Below are 22,052 nucleotides of genomic sequence, written 5' to 3' on the forward strand. Positions count from 1 at the left end.
TTGTAATTTATACTTTTTCAAACACATGTGTAAATTCTCTATGAAACCTTTGGGCAACGGGCCATGACCTGAGAATAGAGAACATTGATGAAATGCTAGACGAGCCAACTCCCAGACCACAAACATAAAACCACCTTGTTATCAGTCTCTCTAAGATCATAAATCAAGTATTACTGGGTACCCAGAAATTCAGTCTCTTTTAGGTCAGTATGCAGAAGAGAATTCTGTGTTTAATTTTCTGTGAGTGCTTTGTTTGTGGCCTTAATATGGAGACTTTAAGAGACTGCTATTATAGCAAAAGTGCCTCAGGGTATTTATAGCAAAAGTATTTGAAAACATGGAAATTGTCCATCACCAGAAAAGTGTAAATTCTGAGCACCTTTGTGGAAATGTAGGAGGGTATATGAATGGTGAGAATGTCTTAGGGGGTATGAAGTGCTATAATCATCTTTTGCTTGCAGGAATTCCATCAAGGAATCAGAAATTTCGTCTTTATTATATTGATATTACTTAATTTGAATACCTTCTGTCTTTTTCTTTGCATTTTTTTGTGTGGACTTAGCTGTTGTTTTTGTGAGTCTTTAAAAACAACCTAAAGGAGGGTTGATATTTTGTGTGTGTGACCAGTTTCAAATACGAATCAAGAAATCTACCTTATTTCTCATCACTTGCCCCTTTGGGCTTCCTGTTCATGCCTTAACCAAGTCCTGTCTGGTGCCTTTGCCCATACTGTTCCCTCAGAGCTCAGCTTAAATTTCACTTCTTGTCCTGGCAGGTAGCTCAGCTGTAGAGCATTGGCCCCATATGCCAAGGTTGCGGGTTAGATCCCTGGTCAGGGCACATACAAGAATCAACCGATGAATGCGTAAATGAATGGAACAACAAATTGATGTCTCTCACTGTCCTTCCCTCCCTCGCCCTTCCTCCTCCTTCTCTCCCTCAATCTTCCTTCCTCTGGGTCTAAAACCAATAATTAAAGAAATTAAAAAATATAATCTAAAAATTTTGTTTTCACTTCTTCAGTTAGAACTTGCTTGTCTACTCTATCTAGAGTAAGCCTTGTGAATCTATGAATAATTGACAAATCGGTGATTTTTGTTTTATTGATTCTTTTAGAGAGACAGGGGAAGGGAGAGGGAGAGATAGAAACATCAATATCTTTTTTAAAAAAGTATATTTTATTGATTTTTTTACAGGGAGGAAGGGAGAGGAATAGAGAGTTAGAAACATTGATCAGCTGCCTCCTGCACACCCCCTATGGGGATGTGCCCGCAATCAAGGTGCATGCCCTTGACCAGAATCGAACCTGGGACCCTTCATTCTGCAAGCCGATGTTCTATCCACTGAGCCAAACCGGTCAGGGCCATCAATTTCTTTAGTAACTTTTTTTCAGTCTTATCATATATTTTCCAGGATGTCTTGTTTCTGACTGCTTCACTTGCTCCACTAGGGTCATAGAGCCTGAAAACATTTTTTTTTTTTTTAACTTGTAATTTGAGGTCCTGCTGATTGGATTCCCTATCAGGGATAGGTCTAGGATTTTTATGATTTTGGATTCTGTTATTGTCCTTTAAAATGTTTTTTCACTTGCTTTTCCTGCAGTTATTTTTTTTAAGGGCTAGAAGGAAACACCATGATCTTCTACCTAGTTCTATCCCATTATTACAGGTTGATAGAAAGATAATTAGAAGGTACAAATATTTATTGAGCCAGGCACTGCTCTAGGCTTTGGGAATGTAGCCACAAGCAAAACAGATAAGGAAGGTAGCCCTTATCTGTTTTATTGAAATTTATATTGTAATAAAGAATAAATGAACCAGTTAATTACAGATTGTGATAGATGCCAGGCATTTTAAAAAGATAATGTGATAGAGGGGAGGTACTTTAGATGGAACAAACAAGTTCCTTAAAGAGTGAGCTGCCCATAAGGAAATAATCTCAAGAGTAGTTACTTAAATCTAAACTTTAGGCATATGTAGTCAGAGTTTTTCCTGCTCGTTATTCTTGAAAATTCCAAAGACTAACTAGCTCTCATAAATGCATTTCTTCTATTTTCTGTTATATTCCTTCTCATACTTGAATTCTCAGCAACATTTGACTCTTTCAGTAACTGCTTCTTTAAGAAACATTATATCCTGGTTCTGTGACTTTGGCATCTCTTGGTTTTCCTCTTACTTTTCTGACTTCTCTGGATTCCTCTTACATTGCTTTTGGTGTTACTTGGCATTCTTTCTAAGATCCACTTTAGTTCTTATTCTGCACACTGCCTAGCTTATATTATCCATTCTAGTGAGTTCAGTTACCATTTGTTGACTGTTCCAAAATGTATATATCATTCATTCAAGTTATTTATTTAAAATATTTTTTTTTTATTGATTTCAGAGAGGGGAAGGGAGAGGGAGAGAGACAACCCGGGCATGTGCCCTGGCTGGGAATTGAACTGTGACCTCCTGGTTCATAGGTCAAGGCTCAGCCACTTTGCCGCACAGGCTGGGTGGTATTTGTTGTTAACTATGTCCTGTGTACGTTGGGGATATATTGGTGAGTAAAACACACAAGATTCTTCATGGAGCTGATTGACAGCTTAAGAACTTTAAGATTAGATCTCTTTCTGGAGTTTCTGATCCATATTGTTTATTGGACAAGAAAGTCTGATACTGAACTTATCTCCCAAGCCTGCTCCTCCTCTGTTCTCTATCTTCCTGAGGGATACCACTATCTACCTGGTCACCATCCTTAACTCTTTTTCTCCTTCATCCCAATTGTACTTTCTTTTGTTTCCATCTTTTAAATATTTCTGGAATCTCTTTATCTTTCTTAATCCATTTCTTCTACTCTGTTTCAGGCCACCCACATCTCTTGCCCTGAATCCAAACTCCATAGAGTTGGAAGTTTGTGTCATTCTGACTGTTTATCAATGTCTGGCACATAGGAAGTACCCAAGGAATATTTCTGAATAAATGAATGGACAGCTAAAACTGTCCCATAACTGATCTATCTGCTTTCAGTATTGCCAACCTATAAATTGGCCATCACACTGTACCCACATCTCTCCAAAATGGAAATCTGATCAGATCATTTCCATACTTAAAGCCTTTAAGAGGCTCTATCTAAAGTTCTTAAAATGACTGAAGTACCTAACACACAAGGCCTGTAATCAGCTGCTCCTTTTCTTACAAGCCTCGTATTTTCCTTGTGGAGCCATACTGAACACTGCGTTTGTTTTGCGAAACGTATTCTTTCCAGGCCTTCTTACAAGCTGCCTGTATGCTTGGCGCTCTTTCTCTTCTGTTGTCTTGCTAACATCATTCATCTTTCAGATTTTAATTCTGGGTGCTTTTTATGAACACCAGGTGCGGATTGTGCCCATCTCCTATTTTCCCACAGTATACTGTTCTTCCCCTCTCATAGAACTTCCAGTGTTACATCAAACTAACCTATTGCTTTAATCCCTTACTAAACTACTGGGATCCAGTAGATACTATTTTTTGGTTTGTTGGCTGAATGGATAATTATACTAAAGGTCAAATTGCTAAGCCTCACTATTTAAAGTTCTCTTTTGTGCACTCAAGATGTTGTCCTTACTGTTGGTGCCAAGTTATGCAAAAACTTCCAAAAAGTTCTTCAATCAATAAGTCCTTTGACTTTCACATATACAGAAAAACCATGACTTCTGAGTATAGTTACTGCAGACACTTCACCTACATTGTCCTATGCATAGTAGATATTCTATAAATATTTATGCATTTTAAAAACTGAAATATGGCCCAGCCAGGTGTGGCTGAGTGGTTGAGCATTGACCTATGAACCAGGGGGTCACGGTTTGATTCCTGATCAGGGCATATGCCCAGGTTTTGGGCTTGATCCCTGGTGTGGGGCATGCAGGAGGCAGCTGATCAATGATTCTCTCTCATCATTGATGTTTCTATCTCTCTTCCTCTCCCTTCCTCTCTGAAATCAATACAAATTTATTTAAATATATACATATAAAAATAAAATAAAAACTGAAATATGAAGATCATTGGAACTACTGTCGTAAATATTGTAGGGATTACTTCTCATTTGCAAAGATTGGGCTAGGTGATCTAGCGCCATGATTCTTGTAATATTTTAAACTTAATTGTGGCTTTCTGTTGTATTCTTATTCATTTTAGCCACAGATATTTGCTTCTAAGTTACTGGTTGAGAAATAAGTTGGTCTGTCTGAGTAAATTTTTCATAGAAATGAAGATTAAGTGCCAAAACTTAATTTTAACTATTTGCTTATAATCTTTTAAAAAATATATACTTTTATTGATTTCAGAGAGGAAGGGAGAGAGAGAGAGAGAGATAGAAAAATCAATGATGAGAGAGACTCATTGATTGGCTGACTCCTGCACACCTCCCACTGTGGATCGAGCCTGCAACCTGGGCATGTTCCCTTGACTGAAATTGAACCTGGGACCCTTCAGTCCCCAGGCCAACACTCTATCCACTGAGACAAACCAGCTAGGGCCTTCTAATCTTTTTTAATATATATTTTTATTGATTGTAGAGAGAGGAAGGGAGAGGAAGAGAGAAACATCGATCGGTTACCTCCCCCATGCACCACAACTGGGGACCAAACCTGAAACCTGGGCATGTACCCTGACTGGGAATCAAACTGGCTACCTTTTGGTGCGTGGGATGACGCTCAACCAACTGAGCCACACCAGCTAGGGCTGTTTAGAATCTTTTGACAGGCATTTCTAATTGGAAACAAAAGTAGAACCCTATAGTAACAAATAAAATGGTTATTAAAACAGCATTTATATTTGAAGAAAAATTTACTCTGAAGAATAATAGACGTTTATTTCTTGATCACTGAAATATATATTGGTTAAAAGCCTCTACTAGGCTATCCTACCTAATAAAAGAGTAATATGCAAATTGACCCTAACTCTGCTACACCCACAAGTCACACCCACAAGCCACGTCCACCAGCCAATCAGGAGCAAATATGCAAATAAACCCAACCAAGATGGCTACAGCCACAGAGAGCAGGAGGGAGGCTTGGGTTTCCCCAGCAACAGAGGAAGCCAAGCTTTCTGCACACCTTGGCCGGCCTAGGCCTCCACTCCAGGCTACAAAGTTTCAATTGTAGAAGGGAAATAAATTCCAGATACCAGGGCCTCCACTTGGGTCGCCAGGGGGTGTGGCTGGCCTGCAAACCACCAAGGCCCCTCGCTCAGGCTGCCCCATGCCCCAAGGGAACCCCACCCTGATTCAGGACAACCTTCAGGGCAAATCATCTGACCCCCACCCGTGGAGGGGGTGCACCAGGCCTCTACCGTATCTAATAAAAGAGTAATATGCAGATTGACCATCACTCCCACACACAATATGGCTGCCCCCATGTGGACACAAGATGGCCACCACAAGATGGCCAGCAGGAGGGCAGTTGGGAGGCACTAGGCCTGCAAGGGAGGGCAGTTGAGAGGGACCAGGCCTTCAAGGGAGGGCAGTTGGAGGCGATCAACCCTGCAGGGGAGGGCAGTTAGGGGTGACCTGGCCGGCAGAGGAGGAAAGTTGGGGGCAAACAGGCTGGCAGGGGAGCAGTTAGACATTAATCAGGCTGGCATGGGAGTGGTTAGGGGGTGATCAGGTTGGCAGGCAGAAGCGGTTAAGGGCAATCAGGAAGGCAGGCAGGCAAGCAGTTGGGAGCCAGCAGTCCTGGATTGTGAGAGGGATGTCCCAGATTGGAGAGGGTGCAGGCTGGGCTGAGGGACATCCCCTTGCCCCCAGTGCATGAATTTCATGCACCGGGCCTCTAATTATGGTATAATTTTATTGATTGATTGATTTAGAGAGAGAGACATTGATTTGTTGTTCCATTTATTTATGCATTCATTGGATAACTAGTAGCCCGTTTGCACGAAGATTCGTGCAATAGACCTTCATTCACCTGGCTGCCTGCACCAGTTTTCTGCCGGCACCGGGGACCCAGGCCTTGGCTGTGGCCACCGCCTTCTGCCTTCTTTCAGGGTTGGGGCTTGGCCCTGGGCGGTGGCCTTGGGCTCGGCCGCACCCAGCGTCCCTGCTACAGAACACAGGAGCCGACTCCCAGTGGTTTACTGTGATCTGTGCAGGCTCCCCGCTGGTGCCCAAGGCCGGGAAAGCCTCGAGCGGCTTTCCCGGCGTTGGGCTGGGCCGCACCCAGCATCCCTTCTAAGGATCGCAGGACCTGACCCCCAGTGGTTTCCTGCGATCTGTGCAGGCTCCTTGCTGGTACCCAAGGCCAGGAAAGCCTTGGGCTCCGCCACACCCCAACGTCCCTGCAACGGTTTCCTGGTGGGCGTGGTTGGTGGGCGTGGCTTGGGCGTCGCGAAGGTGCGGTCAATTTGCATATTTGTCTATTATAAGGTAAGATTCTTACCTATGCCCTGACCAGGGATTGAAGCCCCAACCTTGCTGTATGTATCCAGATGACGCTATAATCAACTGAGTTACCCAGCTAGGGCTAAAATTTCTAATTTTAATAATCAAATTCTCAATTTAAATTTAATTTCAGTTACCTGTTGTCCTATCATTATCATCATCATCATCGTCATCATCATTATTTGGTTACTGCTGCCTGTTCAAAAACAAATACCTTTGAAAAAGTTAAGCAGTTTACTCAGAAGTGTGGAATCAAATAAACAGGCTTTTGTAAAACCAAAAGGGTAACTTTTCTTTTTGAGGAAGGAAGAGGGAGAGGAGAGAGAGAGAGACATCAATGATGAGAGAGAATCATAGATTGGCTGCCTCCTGCACACCCCCTACTGGGGATGGAGCCCACAGGCCTGGCAACCTCTCGTTTTAATTTCCTTTCTCAGATCACTGGTATGATTGAGCATATTTTCCTGATGATTCTCCTTTCCTTTTTTGTGTTAATTGCCTGTTGAGTTTCATTTACTCATAACTAGCAACAACCTATGTCTGGCTAGATCTAAATTATACTTGTACAATGGCTTTATAGTATTCCCTAATGATCATCAATGGCTGCTACAACCTCTCTGTGAAGAGGACTTGGGAATCTGTAGTTTAAAAGAGACCTGAGAGATGTACCGTCCAAATGCAACATATGGACTTTGTTTGGAACCTGACTATGAAAGCGTTTATGAGACAGCCAGGAAAACCTGAACAGTGACTGGATATTCCCTGTTATTTCATTAAGGGTTGGGAAATGGCACTAGTCTAACTCAATCCTTTAGCATTTATTAGCTCAATTTTCTTATAAAGGAGAGCTTCCTTTATAAACTGGTTTACCCCCAAAGTATAGTTTGTACAAGAAAAACAGAATAAGTGCTGGATTCTTTAATTTCCATACTTTTATGTTCCAAGAGCTCTTCCTTGTTCTTACTCTCCCTCCAAATCCCCAGTTTTAAAAATACCATACTGTTCTGGTTTCATGGATGAAATGACTTTTCTTTGGTCTCTGAGTATATTAATTATAGTGTTCATTTGTTTCCTGTTTTATCAGTTTCCTCAGAGTCCCTTTCCCCGTTTTTTCTGGTCTCTCTCTTCCGGGTTGGAGCTTCAAATACCAGATCACCCTGAATTATCCTTTCATGTTTTTGAAGAGTGAGGCACTCAAAAAAGAAGGCCTAAGCTATGTGTGGCTGGATGCAGCTTATTGCCTATTGGGAACCCAGATTTTGTACCCAGACATTGGAGTTTTTCCAAATAAAGATAGCTTCTTTGGAGGTGGGGGAGGGAGTGGTAGATAAGCCTAGTTATCAGAGGAATCTGGGTAAGGGACGGAAGGGAAAGGGGGCTGGCTGTCAGTATTACTGTTTGGTATGTAGATTTTCACTTCATTCTCTGTATTTGGCTGTGCCTGGTATCCGCTAGTGTAGAGTCTCTCTTACTGCGTTTCTTCAGGAAACAAACTTCCTATCTTTTGTGTGGGCAGGCAAAGAGGGCTACCTGGCTGCTCTGGGATGGCTCTGGGGACCTACCAGGGATATTACTAACTAGTGCATTTAGACTTGCATTCATCCCCCCTGTTTTCAGCCTACCCTCACCCCAATTCCCTAATTAATTAAATAGTTTTCAAGATATGGATCAATCGTATTTACTTATTCACTACCTATTGATGGACATTTAAGTTATCTTCCAGTATAAACTGTTACAAATAGCCCTCCAGTGAATATCCTTGTACATGCCATTTTGTGCATGTATATTTGACTTAATGATAGGAAACTTGTATTACAATATTTTACAATATTTTGTCATTTTATTTTTTTTAAATATGTTTTTATTGATTTTTAAAAAATATATTTCATTGATTTTTTTACAGAGAGGAAGGGTGAGGGATAGAGAGTTAGAAACATCGATGAGAGAGAAACATCGATCAGCTGCCTCCTGCACACCCCCTACTGGGGATGTGCCCACAACCAAGGTACATGCCCTTGACCGGAATCGAACCCGGGACCCTTCAGTCTGCAGGCCAATGCTCTATCCACTGAGCCACGCCGGTTAGGGCTTATTGATTTTTTTTTAAGAGAGAGAGAGGAAGGGAAAGGGAGAGATAAAAATACTGATATGGGAGAGAAACATCTATTGGCTGCCTCCTGTACACCCCCTTACAGGGGATTGAGTCAGAAACCCAATCATTTGCCCTGACAAAGAATATAATCAGTGACTTTATGGTGCATGGCATTTGTCATTTTATTTTAAACTAGTGGCCATGTGCACGGATTCGTGCACATTGAAAGGAAATTAATTAGAAGAAATATTTTAATATCGCTATTCACCCTTTCTCTGTAATAGAAGTGTCAACCAAATTCACGATTGGCAATGACAGATCGAAACACGCATGCGATTGGCACCAGCGAGCGCTTTATATGTATTGCGCATAAGCGAGTCAACGTTTATTTTTAAATTGCCACTGCGCGTCATATGTACCGGCCGGTAGGTCGGACGTATGTACGGTTAGTCACTTAACCTTTCATATATATACTAGTAGACTAGTGGCCCGGTGCATGGATTCATGCACATTGAAAGGAAATTAATTAGAAGAAATATTTTAATATTGCTATTCGCCCTTTCTCTATAATAGAAGTGTCAGAGATGAAAGAAAATTAGTAAAATGTATATGAAAATAATATATAAATTGATTAATAAACAATAACATGATATAACAAAGACATGATATAAAGACAAACAACAAAAACATGATATAAAAAAACATTGATAAAAAACAATGATAAATTGATTAAACTTACTGTATTCTAATATCTCCCTGTATACCACATTAAGAGTAAAAACACTTTCAGAGTGCTTGACAAATTTCCCTTGTGATGAAGTATTTACAACTTTAACTTTAATGTCACATGCTCTTCGAACTCGAGAGAAAGCAACATATAACTGACCATGTCCGAAAATGGGTTCAGGTAGGAATATTCCTACTCTGTCTAGAGTTTGTCCTTGTGATTTATTAACAGTCATTGCAAATGCTGGCATCACGGGAAACTGCTCAATGTCATCTTTAGTTCGTAATTTGGATCACTGTCTAATATCAATAATATGTGAGCGTGAGGCAGTCCGCGTTTCTGAAATTCGATGACATGAATTTTAGCTATTAGTTTGCCAAATCGAATTTACATATATCATTTAAAAGAGCATTCATCTTAATATTAAAAACCCTAGCTACCAAGTCAGGTCTGTTTTCAACTTTTTTGCCAGCATTTTAAATTATTTACAATATCTGCTCATTTTGGGTTGCACATCATGGTTACAAATAAATTGGGCTTGCCATACTTCATTACAGTTGCCGTAGCATCCTGATATCGCTGCTGCATATTTCTGGGACTACACTCAAAAGACTATGGAAGTAGTATCATTTTACCCATTGGCACATTGGCACTTTCAGATATAGATGTGAGATAATCCATCAAACCACTATATTTTTCAACTCTCAACTTAGATTGGTTTGCTTTAATGAAATCTATCCAATTGGCTTCCATTTTTTAATATGAATTGACAATATACTGTTGAGTTAATTTTCCTGCATTTAAAATAGGATTGAACGTGTCCCAGACTGAGAGATGAAATCCCTAATACTGCATTTGTGTGACTGGCGTCCTTACATTTCATCTAGTATTATTGTCCATTACACTGTCAGGTCTGAGTCTTAATGCAGTTTCCGTTCCCTAGCCTTTTTCACCATGTGAAAAAGGAATAGGATACGTCATTGCATCTAATGTAGGAAACAGGATACTGATTTGTTTCATTTTAGTGGCATTCAGATTATTGGGATCTGGTTTACGATGAATGAGCAAGTCCCTTTCAAAAGGAGGTTCTCCATCTTCATTTATGAATATGACAGCAACTTCAGTTACAAGGGATATCTACTGGATCACTATTAAGATCATATTTAATCGCCATTGTTACTTCTGTGGGAGCAATACCTTTCGCTGCTGCTTCAGATTGGGCTTCCTTTTCTACCTCATGTAGCATCTTGTATGATTTTGTTAATTCGTTTATTTCATTAATGAGGTTGTTGATATTGATCATGAGTCTTTCTGAGCAAGCTTGGTTTTCTGGCATTGCTAATCTTTTACTTGTGGCTTCAGCCATATCTAAAATATAGAGTTGAGCAAACTTCCAAGAAACACCATCCGAAGGTTGTAAAGTTCCAGTACGGTGATAAACTTGACCGTGTATTCTGAAACCGTATGGCCCATATCCTGGTGGTGATGTGATATTTGCACTCATTGAAGCAAAAGCAAAAGAACTATTTATCGAACAAATATTTTCCATGAAATTTTTACTGTCAGAATCTTCTTTATTAATGATAAAATTAATTTTTTTAAATATGCAGGGTATTCTGGAAAATTTACATCATTTGGACAAACTTTGGAAATTAATTAGGAGGTAGCTGGTGGGGTGGGACTGGGCAAGATGGTTAGACATGCCCTGGAGCCAACCTCCCACAGTCCACCCCTGGCCGGCCGCACGCACGCACGGGCTCAAAGGGCTTCTGCAGAGTGAGCGGGGGTCCCTCTGGCAGGTGGGGTTCCTCAGCCTGGCCTGTGGGGATTGGGCGAAAACCAGCTCTCTGACATCCCCCGAGGGGTCCTGGAGTTCAAGAGGACACTCTGCAAAGTTGCTGTCATACAGGGTGTGGAACGCAAACGCAAGTGTACAGTAAACCAGATTCAGGGCCGACAGTTCCCCAGCAATAAGATAACCCATGGCCGAAGGTAGAATTACGTGACCCCGTGAGGAATCGGGCTCCCTCATCTCTGGTTTTGAGGTGCATCACCCGAGAACCGCGGCTGCCAAGTAAGTCACTGCAGCTCGGCAGCTCCTGCATTGAGCGTCTTCCCCCTAGTGGTCAATGCGCATCATAGCAACCAGTCAGACAGTCAGACACTTAGCATATTAGCCTTTTATATATATAGATGCCACTAATAATTCTATTCCAACTCATATATTATCTTTTTATGATGGAAATATCCAAGTATTAAAGTAGAGAGAATAGTATAATGAATTCCCATGTATCCATCACTCAACCTCTACAGTTAACACCATCAAGCCAATATTGTTTTATCTGTCTCTGCTACTTCCCGTCAGCATTTACACCATAATTTTAAAGTAGATCAAAGACTACCAGTGAATATCCAAAAGATAGTTAAAAAATCACACCTAAAAGTTATTCCTTAATAACATTTAATCAGTATTCGCATTTCCCCAATTGTCTCATAAATATAGCTTGTTTTAAATTTTTATTTATTGATTTTAGAGAGAAAATGGGAGATGGGAGAGAGAGAGAGAGATAGTATTGATTTGTTGTTCCACTTATTTATGCACTCATTGTTTGATTCTTGTATGTGCCCTGACCGGGAATCAAACCCACAATCTTGGCATAGCAGGACAACGCTCTAACTGAGCCTTATAAATATAGTTTTATAGTTTGTTGTTTTAATCAGGATTGAAACAAGATAGTCCACATATTTACACTTGGTCAAATATGTCTCTTAACTTTCTCTTAATCTGTAACAGTTCTCCTTTTTCCCCTCCCTTGCTATTTAGTTTTGAAGAAACAATTATTTGTATTAGGAAATTTTCCACATTTTGGATTTGGAGGGGTGGGGAAACCACATCCCTTGGGCATGATTAATATGGTCTGTCCTTTAGTTTCTTAAAAGATGCTACACTGATAAGCAATTAAATTGAACTGGACTTAACTAAATTGAACAATAATTGTTAAAAATTTTCCTTCCCCATCTCTGCAGAGGAAATAAGAGGAGGATACTGTCTTGGTGGATACATAGCAATAAATCAGCCTTTTATTTGGTGGTATTACTTTTTAGACAGCTACTGTAGTCAAAGTTTCTACTTTAAAGGGCTTTTCTTCTTCTTTTTTCTTTTTTTTGTCTCTTGCATCTTTACTCCAATAAGCAACAACCTCTAGGGATCTTTTTGTTAAACTTTGGGAGCTTGCCTTTTCAAAGTATTCGTTTGTTTTTCTCCAGAACAGTGGGGCAAAGCAGTCCCTATAAGCCATCTGGACTTGAAACCATTTTGCTTCATCACAAAGCTTATTCTTTTTAGATCCAGACATAAGTCTGTATTGTCTACTGCTTTTTTTTTTTTTTTAAATAGTGTCTGGTTGCTCCCAGGAGAGTTCTATCTGAAGTTACGTCACTGTTGTTGTTGGCTGCTTAGTTATTGAGAGGAAAACGGGGTATCTAGTTAAGATCTGATTATCATACATGCTAATAAGTCCATTGATGGGCTCACCCCCTGCCCAATACTTTTTAAAAAGTGTGTGTGTGAGAGAGAGACGGAGGGCTGGAGGCTGGGAGGAGCTGTGCGCCTTACACCCACATATCAGAGGGATCTGACAAACTCCCATGCTGGGGGGCAGTAACCAGAAATTTCCAGGAGAAGGATGGTTTTATAGTTTGAAAAACTGTCCCTTTCCAGCCTTGATTTTTATAGTACACTAATCTCATCATTTGCCAAATGTAATAGAGGGTGTCCAACTTAATAAAGTTAAGCTACTAACAAGAAGTTAAGACACATTAAATCAATTATGAATAGGCTGCTTATGGGTATTCGTTTACTTTTTTCTTCTTCAAAATGTCTCTGGCTAGGGCAAAGCCTCCAAAATCCTATTGCCTTTGCCCAAAAATACTGTTATATGCAAATTATAGTAACCAAAGGAAACCTCATTTGTATTGGAAACTCTTTTGTAAGTACCTTTAAAATATATTATAAAATGAACCTATTTTTTAAAAAATACTTTTATTGATTTCAGAGAGGAAGGGAGAGGGAAAGAGAGATGGAAACATCAATGATGAGAATCATTGACCAACTGCTTCCTGCATGCTCCCTACTGGGGACTGAGCCCGCAATCCAGGCATGTGCCCTTGACAGGAATCAAACCTGGGACCCTTTAGTCTGCAGGCTGACGCTCTATCCACTGAGCCAAACCAGCTAGGCAACTACGTAGTTTTAAAAAATCTTATTTTGTATCCAGAGTTTAAAATGCTAAGTCCTTATTTCATAATGTCTTGCAAGAATCGTGTCATATACTAGCCTGAGACTGAGTTATAAACCAGGGTTGTGCGGTTGTCCCAGGTGGGTGTCATTTAGGCAATAATAGAAATACTAGCCATCCTGTATTGGTATTCACCTCAAATTAGGTGACTTGAATTATTTGAGATCTTTGCAAATCCATCTTTTATCAATCACCCACATTTAATGTCTGTTTTCTTCTGCTAAATTTCAAGCAATGAAGCATAGGACCAAGGCTGTCTTGTAGCTTACTGCATTCCCACCACCATAGGGTACTTAGAACAGTGGGGACTTAAGTTGTGTGCAGAAAGGATGGATGAATGGAATCTTATTTCCCCACTTACCTCCCTTTGTGAATCAGAGGAGAGATTCCCAACTTATTCTTGAGCTAATGATTTACCCTTTGCATCAACTATGAAAATTTTAATCTTGAATTATATGTACCCCTGCATGCCATGACCTTTATGCCTCTGTCCCTTCGCTTATACTGTTACTTCTTCCTGAAATGGCTTCTTCTTTTTTAAAAACATCTTCTTTTGAGGATATTTTTCCATTGATTTTTAGCAAGAGGGAAAGACAAAGAGAAATATTGCACACACTCTGACCAGGGCCTGGGCCAGGGAGGAGCCTGCAACTGAGGCACGTGCCCTTGATGGGAATCGAACCTGGGATCTTTCAGTCTGCAGGCCGACACGCTATCCACTGAACCAGACTGGTTAGGGCCTGGCTTCTGTTCTTAAAAGTAGATCTAGTCACTTACTCTGTTTCTATTGCCGCTTATACTTGCTTCCATTATAGTACTTTTAGCCTGGTATATTGTTGACTGTTTACTGTGTTGTTTTTTAAAAAAACAAAACATTTTATTGATTTTTTACAGAGAGGAAGGGAGAGGGAGAGAGAGTTAGAAACATCGATGAGAGAGAAACATCGATCAGCTGCCTCCTGCACACTCCCCTACTGGGGATGTGCCGCAACCAAGGTACATGCCCTTGACCGGAATCGAACCTGGGACTCTTGAGTCCACAGGCCGACGCTCTATTCACTGAGCCAAACTGGTTAGGGCTGTTTACTGTGTTTTTTAATGGCTATCATGAAATAAGTGCTTGGATTAGATGGTCGATAAAGAGTTTTAGTTTTATATTTAATATGTTATTTAACTTAACAGTAAATCTATGAATGATATTCCTCAGTAGTTTGTAATAAATGTCTTGACATTGCCTAACTGCCTATTCTGTACTCCCGCTGACATCTGGAGAACAGTCATTGTAAATAGGTATGTGGCTTTATTTAATTGTGACGACAATTTTTTCTTTGACTAGAAAGTGACAGAATGGGATATGTTCCTGTTTTTATGTTATCTCAGTTAGTTTGTATGTTAAGGTGAAATGATAGGAGCAGAAGCAGATGTGTTTCTTTAGGTAAATTAAGAAGACTTTAAAACGAGAGTCACTCATGTTTGTAGTCTGCAAAGCTAGTAATGAGGTCCAGCAGTACTCACACGTGCAGCTAGCCCACCTGCAATAGAAGTGGAAAGCCTTGTTGGAGAAATTTTTTAGTGTGACTATTGACACCTATTGTCTAATTATTTTATCTGTAGTTGTGAGAGAGTTAGGTATAGAAAAAAGAAACAGCCCTGTCTGGTGTGGCTCGGTTGGTTGGAGTGCCCTGTACACCAAAAGGTGGTAGGTTTGATTTCTGGTCAGGGCACCTACCTAAGTTTGGAGTTCAAGCCTTTGTCAGGGTGTGTGTGAGAGGCAGCCGATCAATGTTTCTCTTTCACATCGATTTTTCTCTCTCTTTCCCTTCCACTCTCTAAAAAACATCAATAATAATTTAAAACATTTTTTAAATCATTCAAAAAAAAAAAAAAAAGAGCAAGGCAAATGAACTTTTTCATTTGTACAATAAACATATCTCTGAAAAGTTTCGTATAAACTCATTTTTGTATACTAATCATACTTTAAAGGCACCACAGGAATTTTTCATTCAAATCGACCTTATAGGAACCTTTCCTTTAAAAATAATTATCTTTAGAAAGTAAATAATAACCTATTAATCTGTCTTATGTGTAAACCTGCATTCTTACATACTTAAGCAAGGTTCATATGTATTATAAAAGGTCATCTGAAAAAGACCAGCATAGTACTATGAATTTATTTACCCTGAGGGTCTAATTACATTTCCCATGAACAGATACTTCTGCTATAAATCTCCTCAAAATAATAATATAAATATTCCAAAGTATTGGAAAAAGCACAGGACTCAGAACAATAATAAAATAATAGCTCATTTAAAAAAAAAAAAAAGAAAACAAAACACAGTTCTCATTACCTCCCTTATAGCCTGTCCCCCACCCCACCCAGGAAAAGGGACTCTCCTGTTAGGGCCGTGGATCCAAACCTTTTTTCTGCCAAGAGCCCTATTGGTGTCCGATGGAATTTCATGGCGCCTTCTCTATTTTTATTTTTATTTTTTTTCCTAAATTCTTATATCAGCATTTTTTACTTTCACATTATTGTTAAGTACCACATAGAGCTAGGCCGTTTTCTGAAGTTTTTTGTACTTGTCCATGTTCTGTTTCCTGAGCTGGTCTGTCCTATAGCAACTTCTGTTCCCAAGGTGATTATATCATTAGGGATAGTTCTCAAAACAATGCCCCAAAGTAGCCTTTTTGGCAGGTGTTTTTCTTGGGTAACAGTTTAGAAAATGTCAGTTATTGGTTACTTTTTCTTGATTATTCTTTGAAGGCTATATGGAGTGTTCATTTAACTAGGCTTTCATTGCCCTGTAAGATCTATTAACATGCCTTATCAGAACTGAGGAATATTTGTTTTTGTTGTGTAATAGTGATTAGCTCTCAACTGTACATTTTTAAACCAAGATGTAGTGCACATTTAAAATTGGGATGTTTTTAAGAGCAGAGAGAATTTTAAAAATATATTGGAAAAAAAACAACATTTACAGTTTTTATAAATGGGGGGAATCATTCTTGATTTCTTGTAGAACTTGAAGATGCATTGAAATGGAATGCTTTGTTTTGTGTTTCATATATTTACATGCCTGGGAAAAGAAGGATTCTCAAAGGAGTTTATGATGCCAAAAAAACTGAAAATCCACTATTTAGAATAAGAAAGGAAAAAACAGACCCTTATGAGAAATAGCAATTTGTTTTATAGTCTCTAAGTTTATGTTTTAATTTGCTGGAAGGGAAGTCCTGGGATTATGCATTTGCCATGGAATATTTTCGTTATTGATAGTCCTTTCCTGTGAAGGAAAACCGCAGAAGCAAAAGATTGCCATTTGGTGATAAACAGCTCTGCCTGTCCAAGAACTGCCACACAATTTTGAAAAAAAAAAATCTTCCTTTTGCCATATTTACTTAAGGTGGTCAATATAGATATGAGGCCTCAATAGTCGTAATAAAATGCAAAAATTTTTGAAGCTTGAATCATCTAGATAGGTCTAAGTAATTCTTGTAGAGTAAACGTATAGTAGTGACTGCTTCACAGTTATGGATTATTCATGACCTTCTGTAGCCAGACTGGGTCGCCAAGAAACAAAGCAGATACAAAGCTGTGTGCTTGTGATGTTTCTTCTCTCCGTCAGAAAAGTCTGAATAGGCAGAATAGTGGTAAAATTGTTTTCCCCCCAACTTTATTGAGAAATAATTGACATATAACATTGTGTAAATTTAGGGTATACAGTGTACAATGTAATAATTTGATTACATATATAGTAAAATGATTACCACAATAAGGTTAGTTAACACATTCATCACTTCCCATAGTTACAAATTTTTTTGTGTGGTGAGATCTTTTATGTCTACTTTCTTAACAACTTTAACATATACAATGTAGTAGTATTGTTAATTATAGTCTTGGTGCTGCTATACATTACATCCCAGACCTACTCATATTCTAACTAGAAATTTGTACCCTTTGACCACATTTACCCATTTCTCCCACCCCCACTCCCTAACCCTATTAGTGGTAAAGTTTTTTTATCAGGAGTTTAGTAGCATAGCATTTTAAGTATTACTTGTAAACATCTCTATGTTCTTTCAAACAACATTTTATTAATAGCACAAAAGAAACGTAAAATAAGAATTTCTAGTTACCCAGATGAAGCAGTTTAGTTAGTTAAGGGAGCATTCTTTTCAAAGCATGCCAAAAATAGTTACATTTTCTTATTAATACTCTATCTTTGCTTATATTCCCAGGTAAAAATGTTGAAATAATTTACCCATACTTTATTAGTAGCATATAGTTGCTGCTTTTCTGTTCATATAACCTTTTTTCTTTTATTGATTTCAAAGAGGGAGGGGGGAGGGCGGAGGTAGGGAGAGAGGGGGAGGGAGAGAGAGAAAGAGAGAGAGAGAGAGAGAGAGAGGAGAGAGAGAGAGAGAGAGAGAGAAGAAACATCAACGATGAGAGAGAATCATTGATTGGCTGCTTCCTGTGCACTCCCTGCTGAGAATCACATCTGCAACCTGAGCATATGCCCTGACTGGGAATTGAACCATGACCTCCTGGTTCATAGGTGGACACTTAACCACTGAGCAACGCCAACTGGGCCATCTGGTGTACTTTAAAGAGAAAGGAAAGGAGAGGGAGTGAGAGAGAGAAACTGTGGTTGGATCTAAAGGTAGATTTGCTGATGGATTGGATATAAGGTATTAGAGAAAGAGAAAAGTCAAAGCTGACTACAAAGAGTAAACAGCAAAGAGAAAAAGTTGGTCAAGACTGAGCTTGCCAATGTCAAGAAGTTGGGGAGAAGAGGAAGAACCAACCAAGAAAATCAAGAATGAGCCCTGACCGGTTTGGCTCAGTGGATAGAGCGTCGGCCTGCGGACTGAAAGGTCCTAGGTTCGATTCCCGTCAAGGGCATGTACCTTGGTTGCGGGCACATCCCCAGTGCAGGGCGTGCAGAAGGCAGCTGGTCGATATTTCTAGCTTTCTATCCTTCTCCCTTCCTCTCTGTAAAAAAAAAAAAAGAAAAGAAAAGAAAATCAAGAATGACAGCCAGTAAAGTAGAGGAGAAGAAGGGGAAGTCCTGGAAGTCAAATTTTAAAAAAGTATTTTAAAGAGTAATCAGTGCCGAGACCGGTTTGGCTCAGTGGATAGAGCGTTGGCCTGCGGATTCAAGGGTCCCAGGTTCGATTCCGGTCAAGGGCATGTACCTTGGTTGCGGGCACATCCCCAGTAGGGGGTGTGCAAGAGGCAGCTGATCAATGTTTCTCTCTCATCGATGTTTCTAACTCTCTATCCCTCTCTCTTCCTCTCTGTAAAAAATCAATAAAATATATTTTAAAAAAAATAAAATAAAATAAAGAGTAATCAGTGATGAGCTGTCAAATGATGCTGGTTTTAAGATGAGGATTGAGATTTGATTCTTATATTCAATGATAATCTCCTTGATGAGAACAGTTTTAGTAAATTAAATTTGGTAGAGATATTTCTAGAACATGCTCTTTTTCTTAGGAATTTAAATTCCATGGTTCAGCCCTGGCCGGTGTGGCTCAGTTGGTTGAACATTGTCCCATGCTCCAAGAGGTCTCCAGTTCAATTCCCTGCAGGAGTTGCCAGCTCCATCCACAGTAGGGGGCGTGTAGGAGGCAGCCAACCAGTGTTACTCTCTGCCACTCCCTCTCCCTTCAGTCTTTAAAGTCAATAAAAAACTCCCTCTTACCCAGCTGGCGTGGCTCAGTGGTTGAATGTTAACACTTCGATTCCGGTCAGGGCACATGCCCAGTGTGGGGCTTGCAGGAGGCAGCCAGTCAACAATTCTCCCTTATCATTGATGTTTCTATGTCTCTCCCTCTCCCTTCCTCTCTGAAATCAATAAAAATATATTAAAACAAAACAAAAACACCTGGCATAAAAACAAAAAACAAACACCCTCTCCCTCTCTTTCTCTATTTAAAAAATATAAATTCTATGGTTCAGGAATCTAGAAGACTGTCCATTAATCAAATTAGCATTTAACAAATATTTATTGCTATTTCGTCATCCTTTGGTTCTCTACTTGTTGTACATGTTATGTGCAAAATTATGTAAAAATTGTATCTTGAATTGAGATGAATATGCAAATATACTAGTAAAGCCATTTATATATGTGGGGGGTAGGATATATGTATTTCCTTTTGAATGTCTATTATATGATGTGAAAACACTCATAAACAGATTATTTTGTCAGCTTTTCTATATTTGGAGGTTTTATAACTTTTTTTTTTATAGAGAATCTAAAAAAAAATCAACCTAAGTTCATGATTCTGGTATCTTTTTGAGTAGTTAATGCCTAACTGTGCTACTTGATATCAAGAAACACAAGAGTTGATAATGTTAAAAAATTTTCACTTCTCTAATGAAAATATTTCTTTTACTAGAAATTCATTGAATTTGAAGACTCTCAAGAACAGGAAAAAAAGGATTTACAGACCCGAGTGGAATCTTTAGAATCTCAAACAAGACAACTTGAACTCAAAGCAAAAAACTATGCTGACCAGAGTAAGTAAAAATACCTCTCTTCATAAGCGGGTTGTAATAGAGCAATGACTCATCCTGACATTTGATTAAGGTTCCAAATACATGCTTGAGATTGTTATCCCAGACTCAAGAGTGAGACCTGGGAGCTAGATTTTAGTTCTCTTTTGTTCACATTTTCATGTGGCACCCATATCTGCAGAAATGACTAAATTAAAAATACCTATATGACTCTCTTCTTCAATTTAGCTCTCAGCCTTTGTTGTAGTTAATACTATGCTAGATCCACTAACCAGGATTCTGTGGTGTGTGCATGCGGATCTTACTACACAAAGTTTCATTGTTTTCTGTATTGTTTTGGGATTTAAAAATGTAAGAGAAACTCTAGCTTTGAAGTATGTATAAAAAAATTACTGAATTCTGCCAAAACCGGTTTGGCTCAGTGGATAGAGCGTCGGCCTGCGGACTCAAGGGTCCCGGGTTCGGTTCCGGTCAAGGGCATGTACCTTGGTTGCGGGCACATCCCCATTAGGGGGTGTGCAAGAGGCAGCTGATCCGATGTTTCTCTCTCATCGATGTTTCTAACTCTCTATCCCTCTCTCTTCCTCTCTGTAAAAAATCAATAAAATATATTAAAAAAAATTACTGAATTCTTTTTTTTGTTCCTTTGTAGTGGAAAACTGAGGGCATTTAGAGGAACAGATTGTCATTTCTCACAATCATTTTATTTTTAATGTAATTTTATATTTTATTATTTTTTAAAATGTGTTTTTATTGACTTTCAGAGAGGAAGGTAGAGGGAAAGAGATAGAAACATCAATGATTAGGGAGAATCATTGATCAGCTGCCTCCTGCACACCGGCTACTGGGGATCGAGACTACAGCCTGGGCATGTGTCCTTGACCGGAATCGAACCCTGGTTCAGTTCGCAGGCCGATGCTCTATCCACTGAGCAAAACTGGTTAGGGCTATATATTATTCTTGATTTTAAAATAATTACTGTTTCAAATCCCAAGGATGATTTCCCCTTTTTGGCTAATCAAAGTGGTCCTAATTGAGACAAAATTAGAAAGAAGTGGGGAGAGGCTTCAGGGCCTGTTCTCAGGTTTGATTCAGGCAGGCAGAGTGCTCTCCAGTTTTCCTTCTCAACAAGAGATGGCCAGCAGTTACCCTTCCCACATCACCATTAAAGATGCATAGTGACACCTGCTGTTAAGGGACTGGCATTCAGGATGGGTAATCTTCACTACCAGGCTTGGATAACTGTGTGATAACTGACGGCTCCCTCTAGGAAGAGCCCAATAGGTAATCCGAGAATCCCTGGGAATCTGGAGTTGAGGCATTGTAGAATTCAAGGAGAACTCACATGGCTGTCAAGCAGATGTCATAGAAGGGAGCCAAAGGATATTTGGTAACAGAAGCCAACTAGAGTGATAGAGAATAAGCCATGTGTCATGTCTTTGTATTTTTAGGCTTATAGATACCTAGACTGCTGTACCCTTCCTTTGTTAACACTGAATACATCGAATGACTTCTATGATTTTACTATAGAAATTTGAGGTGGTAGAGAGCTGTATGATGGACTGCACAGTGCACACACTAACTAATACACTCCTGGAGTCACATTACTGTGAGTACCACTCATCTAGCGGCAATTATAAGCTTTTGGTATATTTTAAGAATTGAGCATTTTCTATTCAAAGAAGAAAAAAAATTAGCTATTGGAGATATTTTAATCCTACCTTGATTGTATTTTCATAGCAGGAATCATGTAGTATTTTAGAACCAAACACTACTGGCACAGTCGACAGAACCAGCCTCTCATTATTTGACCTATTACATTTTCCTCTTGGTTTCTGAAGATTACCAAGTTTTGGATAAGGAACTGTTTAATTAGAAAGGAAGGCACCCCTAGTCTAGAATTCTTTTATACTTTAATCAATCAGATTCTGTGATTAGGAAGTTACTAAAGGAAGAATTACTTTGCATTTGAAATACTGATTTTGATGAAAGTATGTTAAAATATCTCTCTTCTATTCA

At 39.3% G+C, this 22,052-nt stretch overlaps 2 protein-coding genes across 5 annotated transcripts in view; one reads left to right on the forward strand and one right to left on the reverse strand.

Annotated features, from left to right (window-relative positions):
- LUC7L3 (LUC7 like 3 pre-mRNA splicing factor) overlaps window positions 1-22,052 on the reverse strand; it is a 263,776-nt gene that overhangs the window by 2,956 nt on the left and 238,768 nt on the right. The gene's annotated exons all lie outside the window — the stretch shown is intronic.
- The window catches only part of SPAG9 (sperm associated antigen 9), a 109,464-nt gene that overhangs the window by 2,157 nt on the left and 85,255 nt on the right, over window positions 1-22,052 (forward strand). For all 4 annotated transcript variants that reach the window (XM_054709873.1, XM_054709874.1, XM_054709875.1 and 1 more), the window contains exon 2: window positions 19,916-20,036. In XM_054709873.1, coding sequence (XP_054565848.1) covers window positions 19,916-20,036 — 121 coding nt within the window. The remainder of the gene's footprint in view (window positions 1-19,915; window positions 20,037-22,052) is intronic.

Source organism: Eptesicus fuscus, chromosome 20, assembly GCF_027574615.1.
Source record: "Eptesicus fuscus isolate TK198812 chromosome 20, DD_ASM_mEF_20220401, whole genome shotgun sequence".
Classification (NCBI taxonomy): domain Eukaryota; kingdom Metazoa; phylum Chordata; class Mammalia; order Chiroptera; family Vespertilionidae; genus Eptesicus; species Eptesicus fuscus.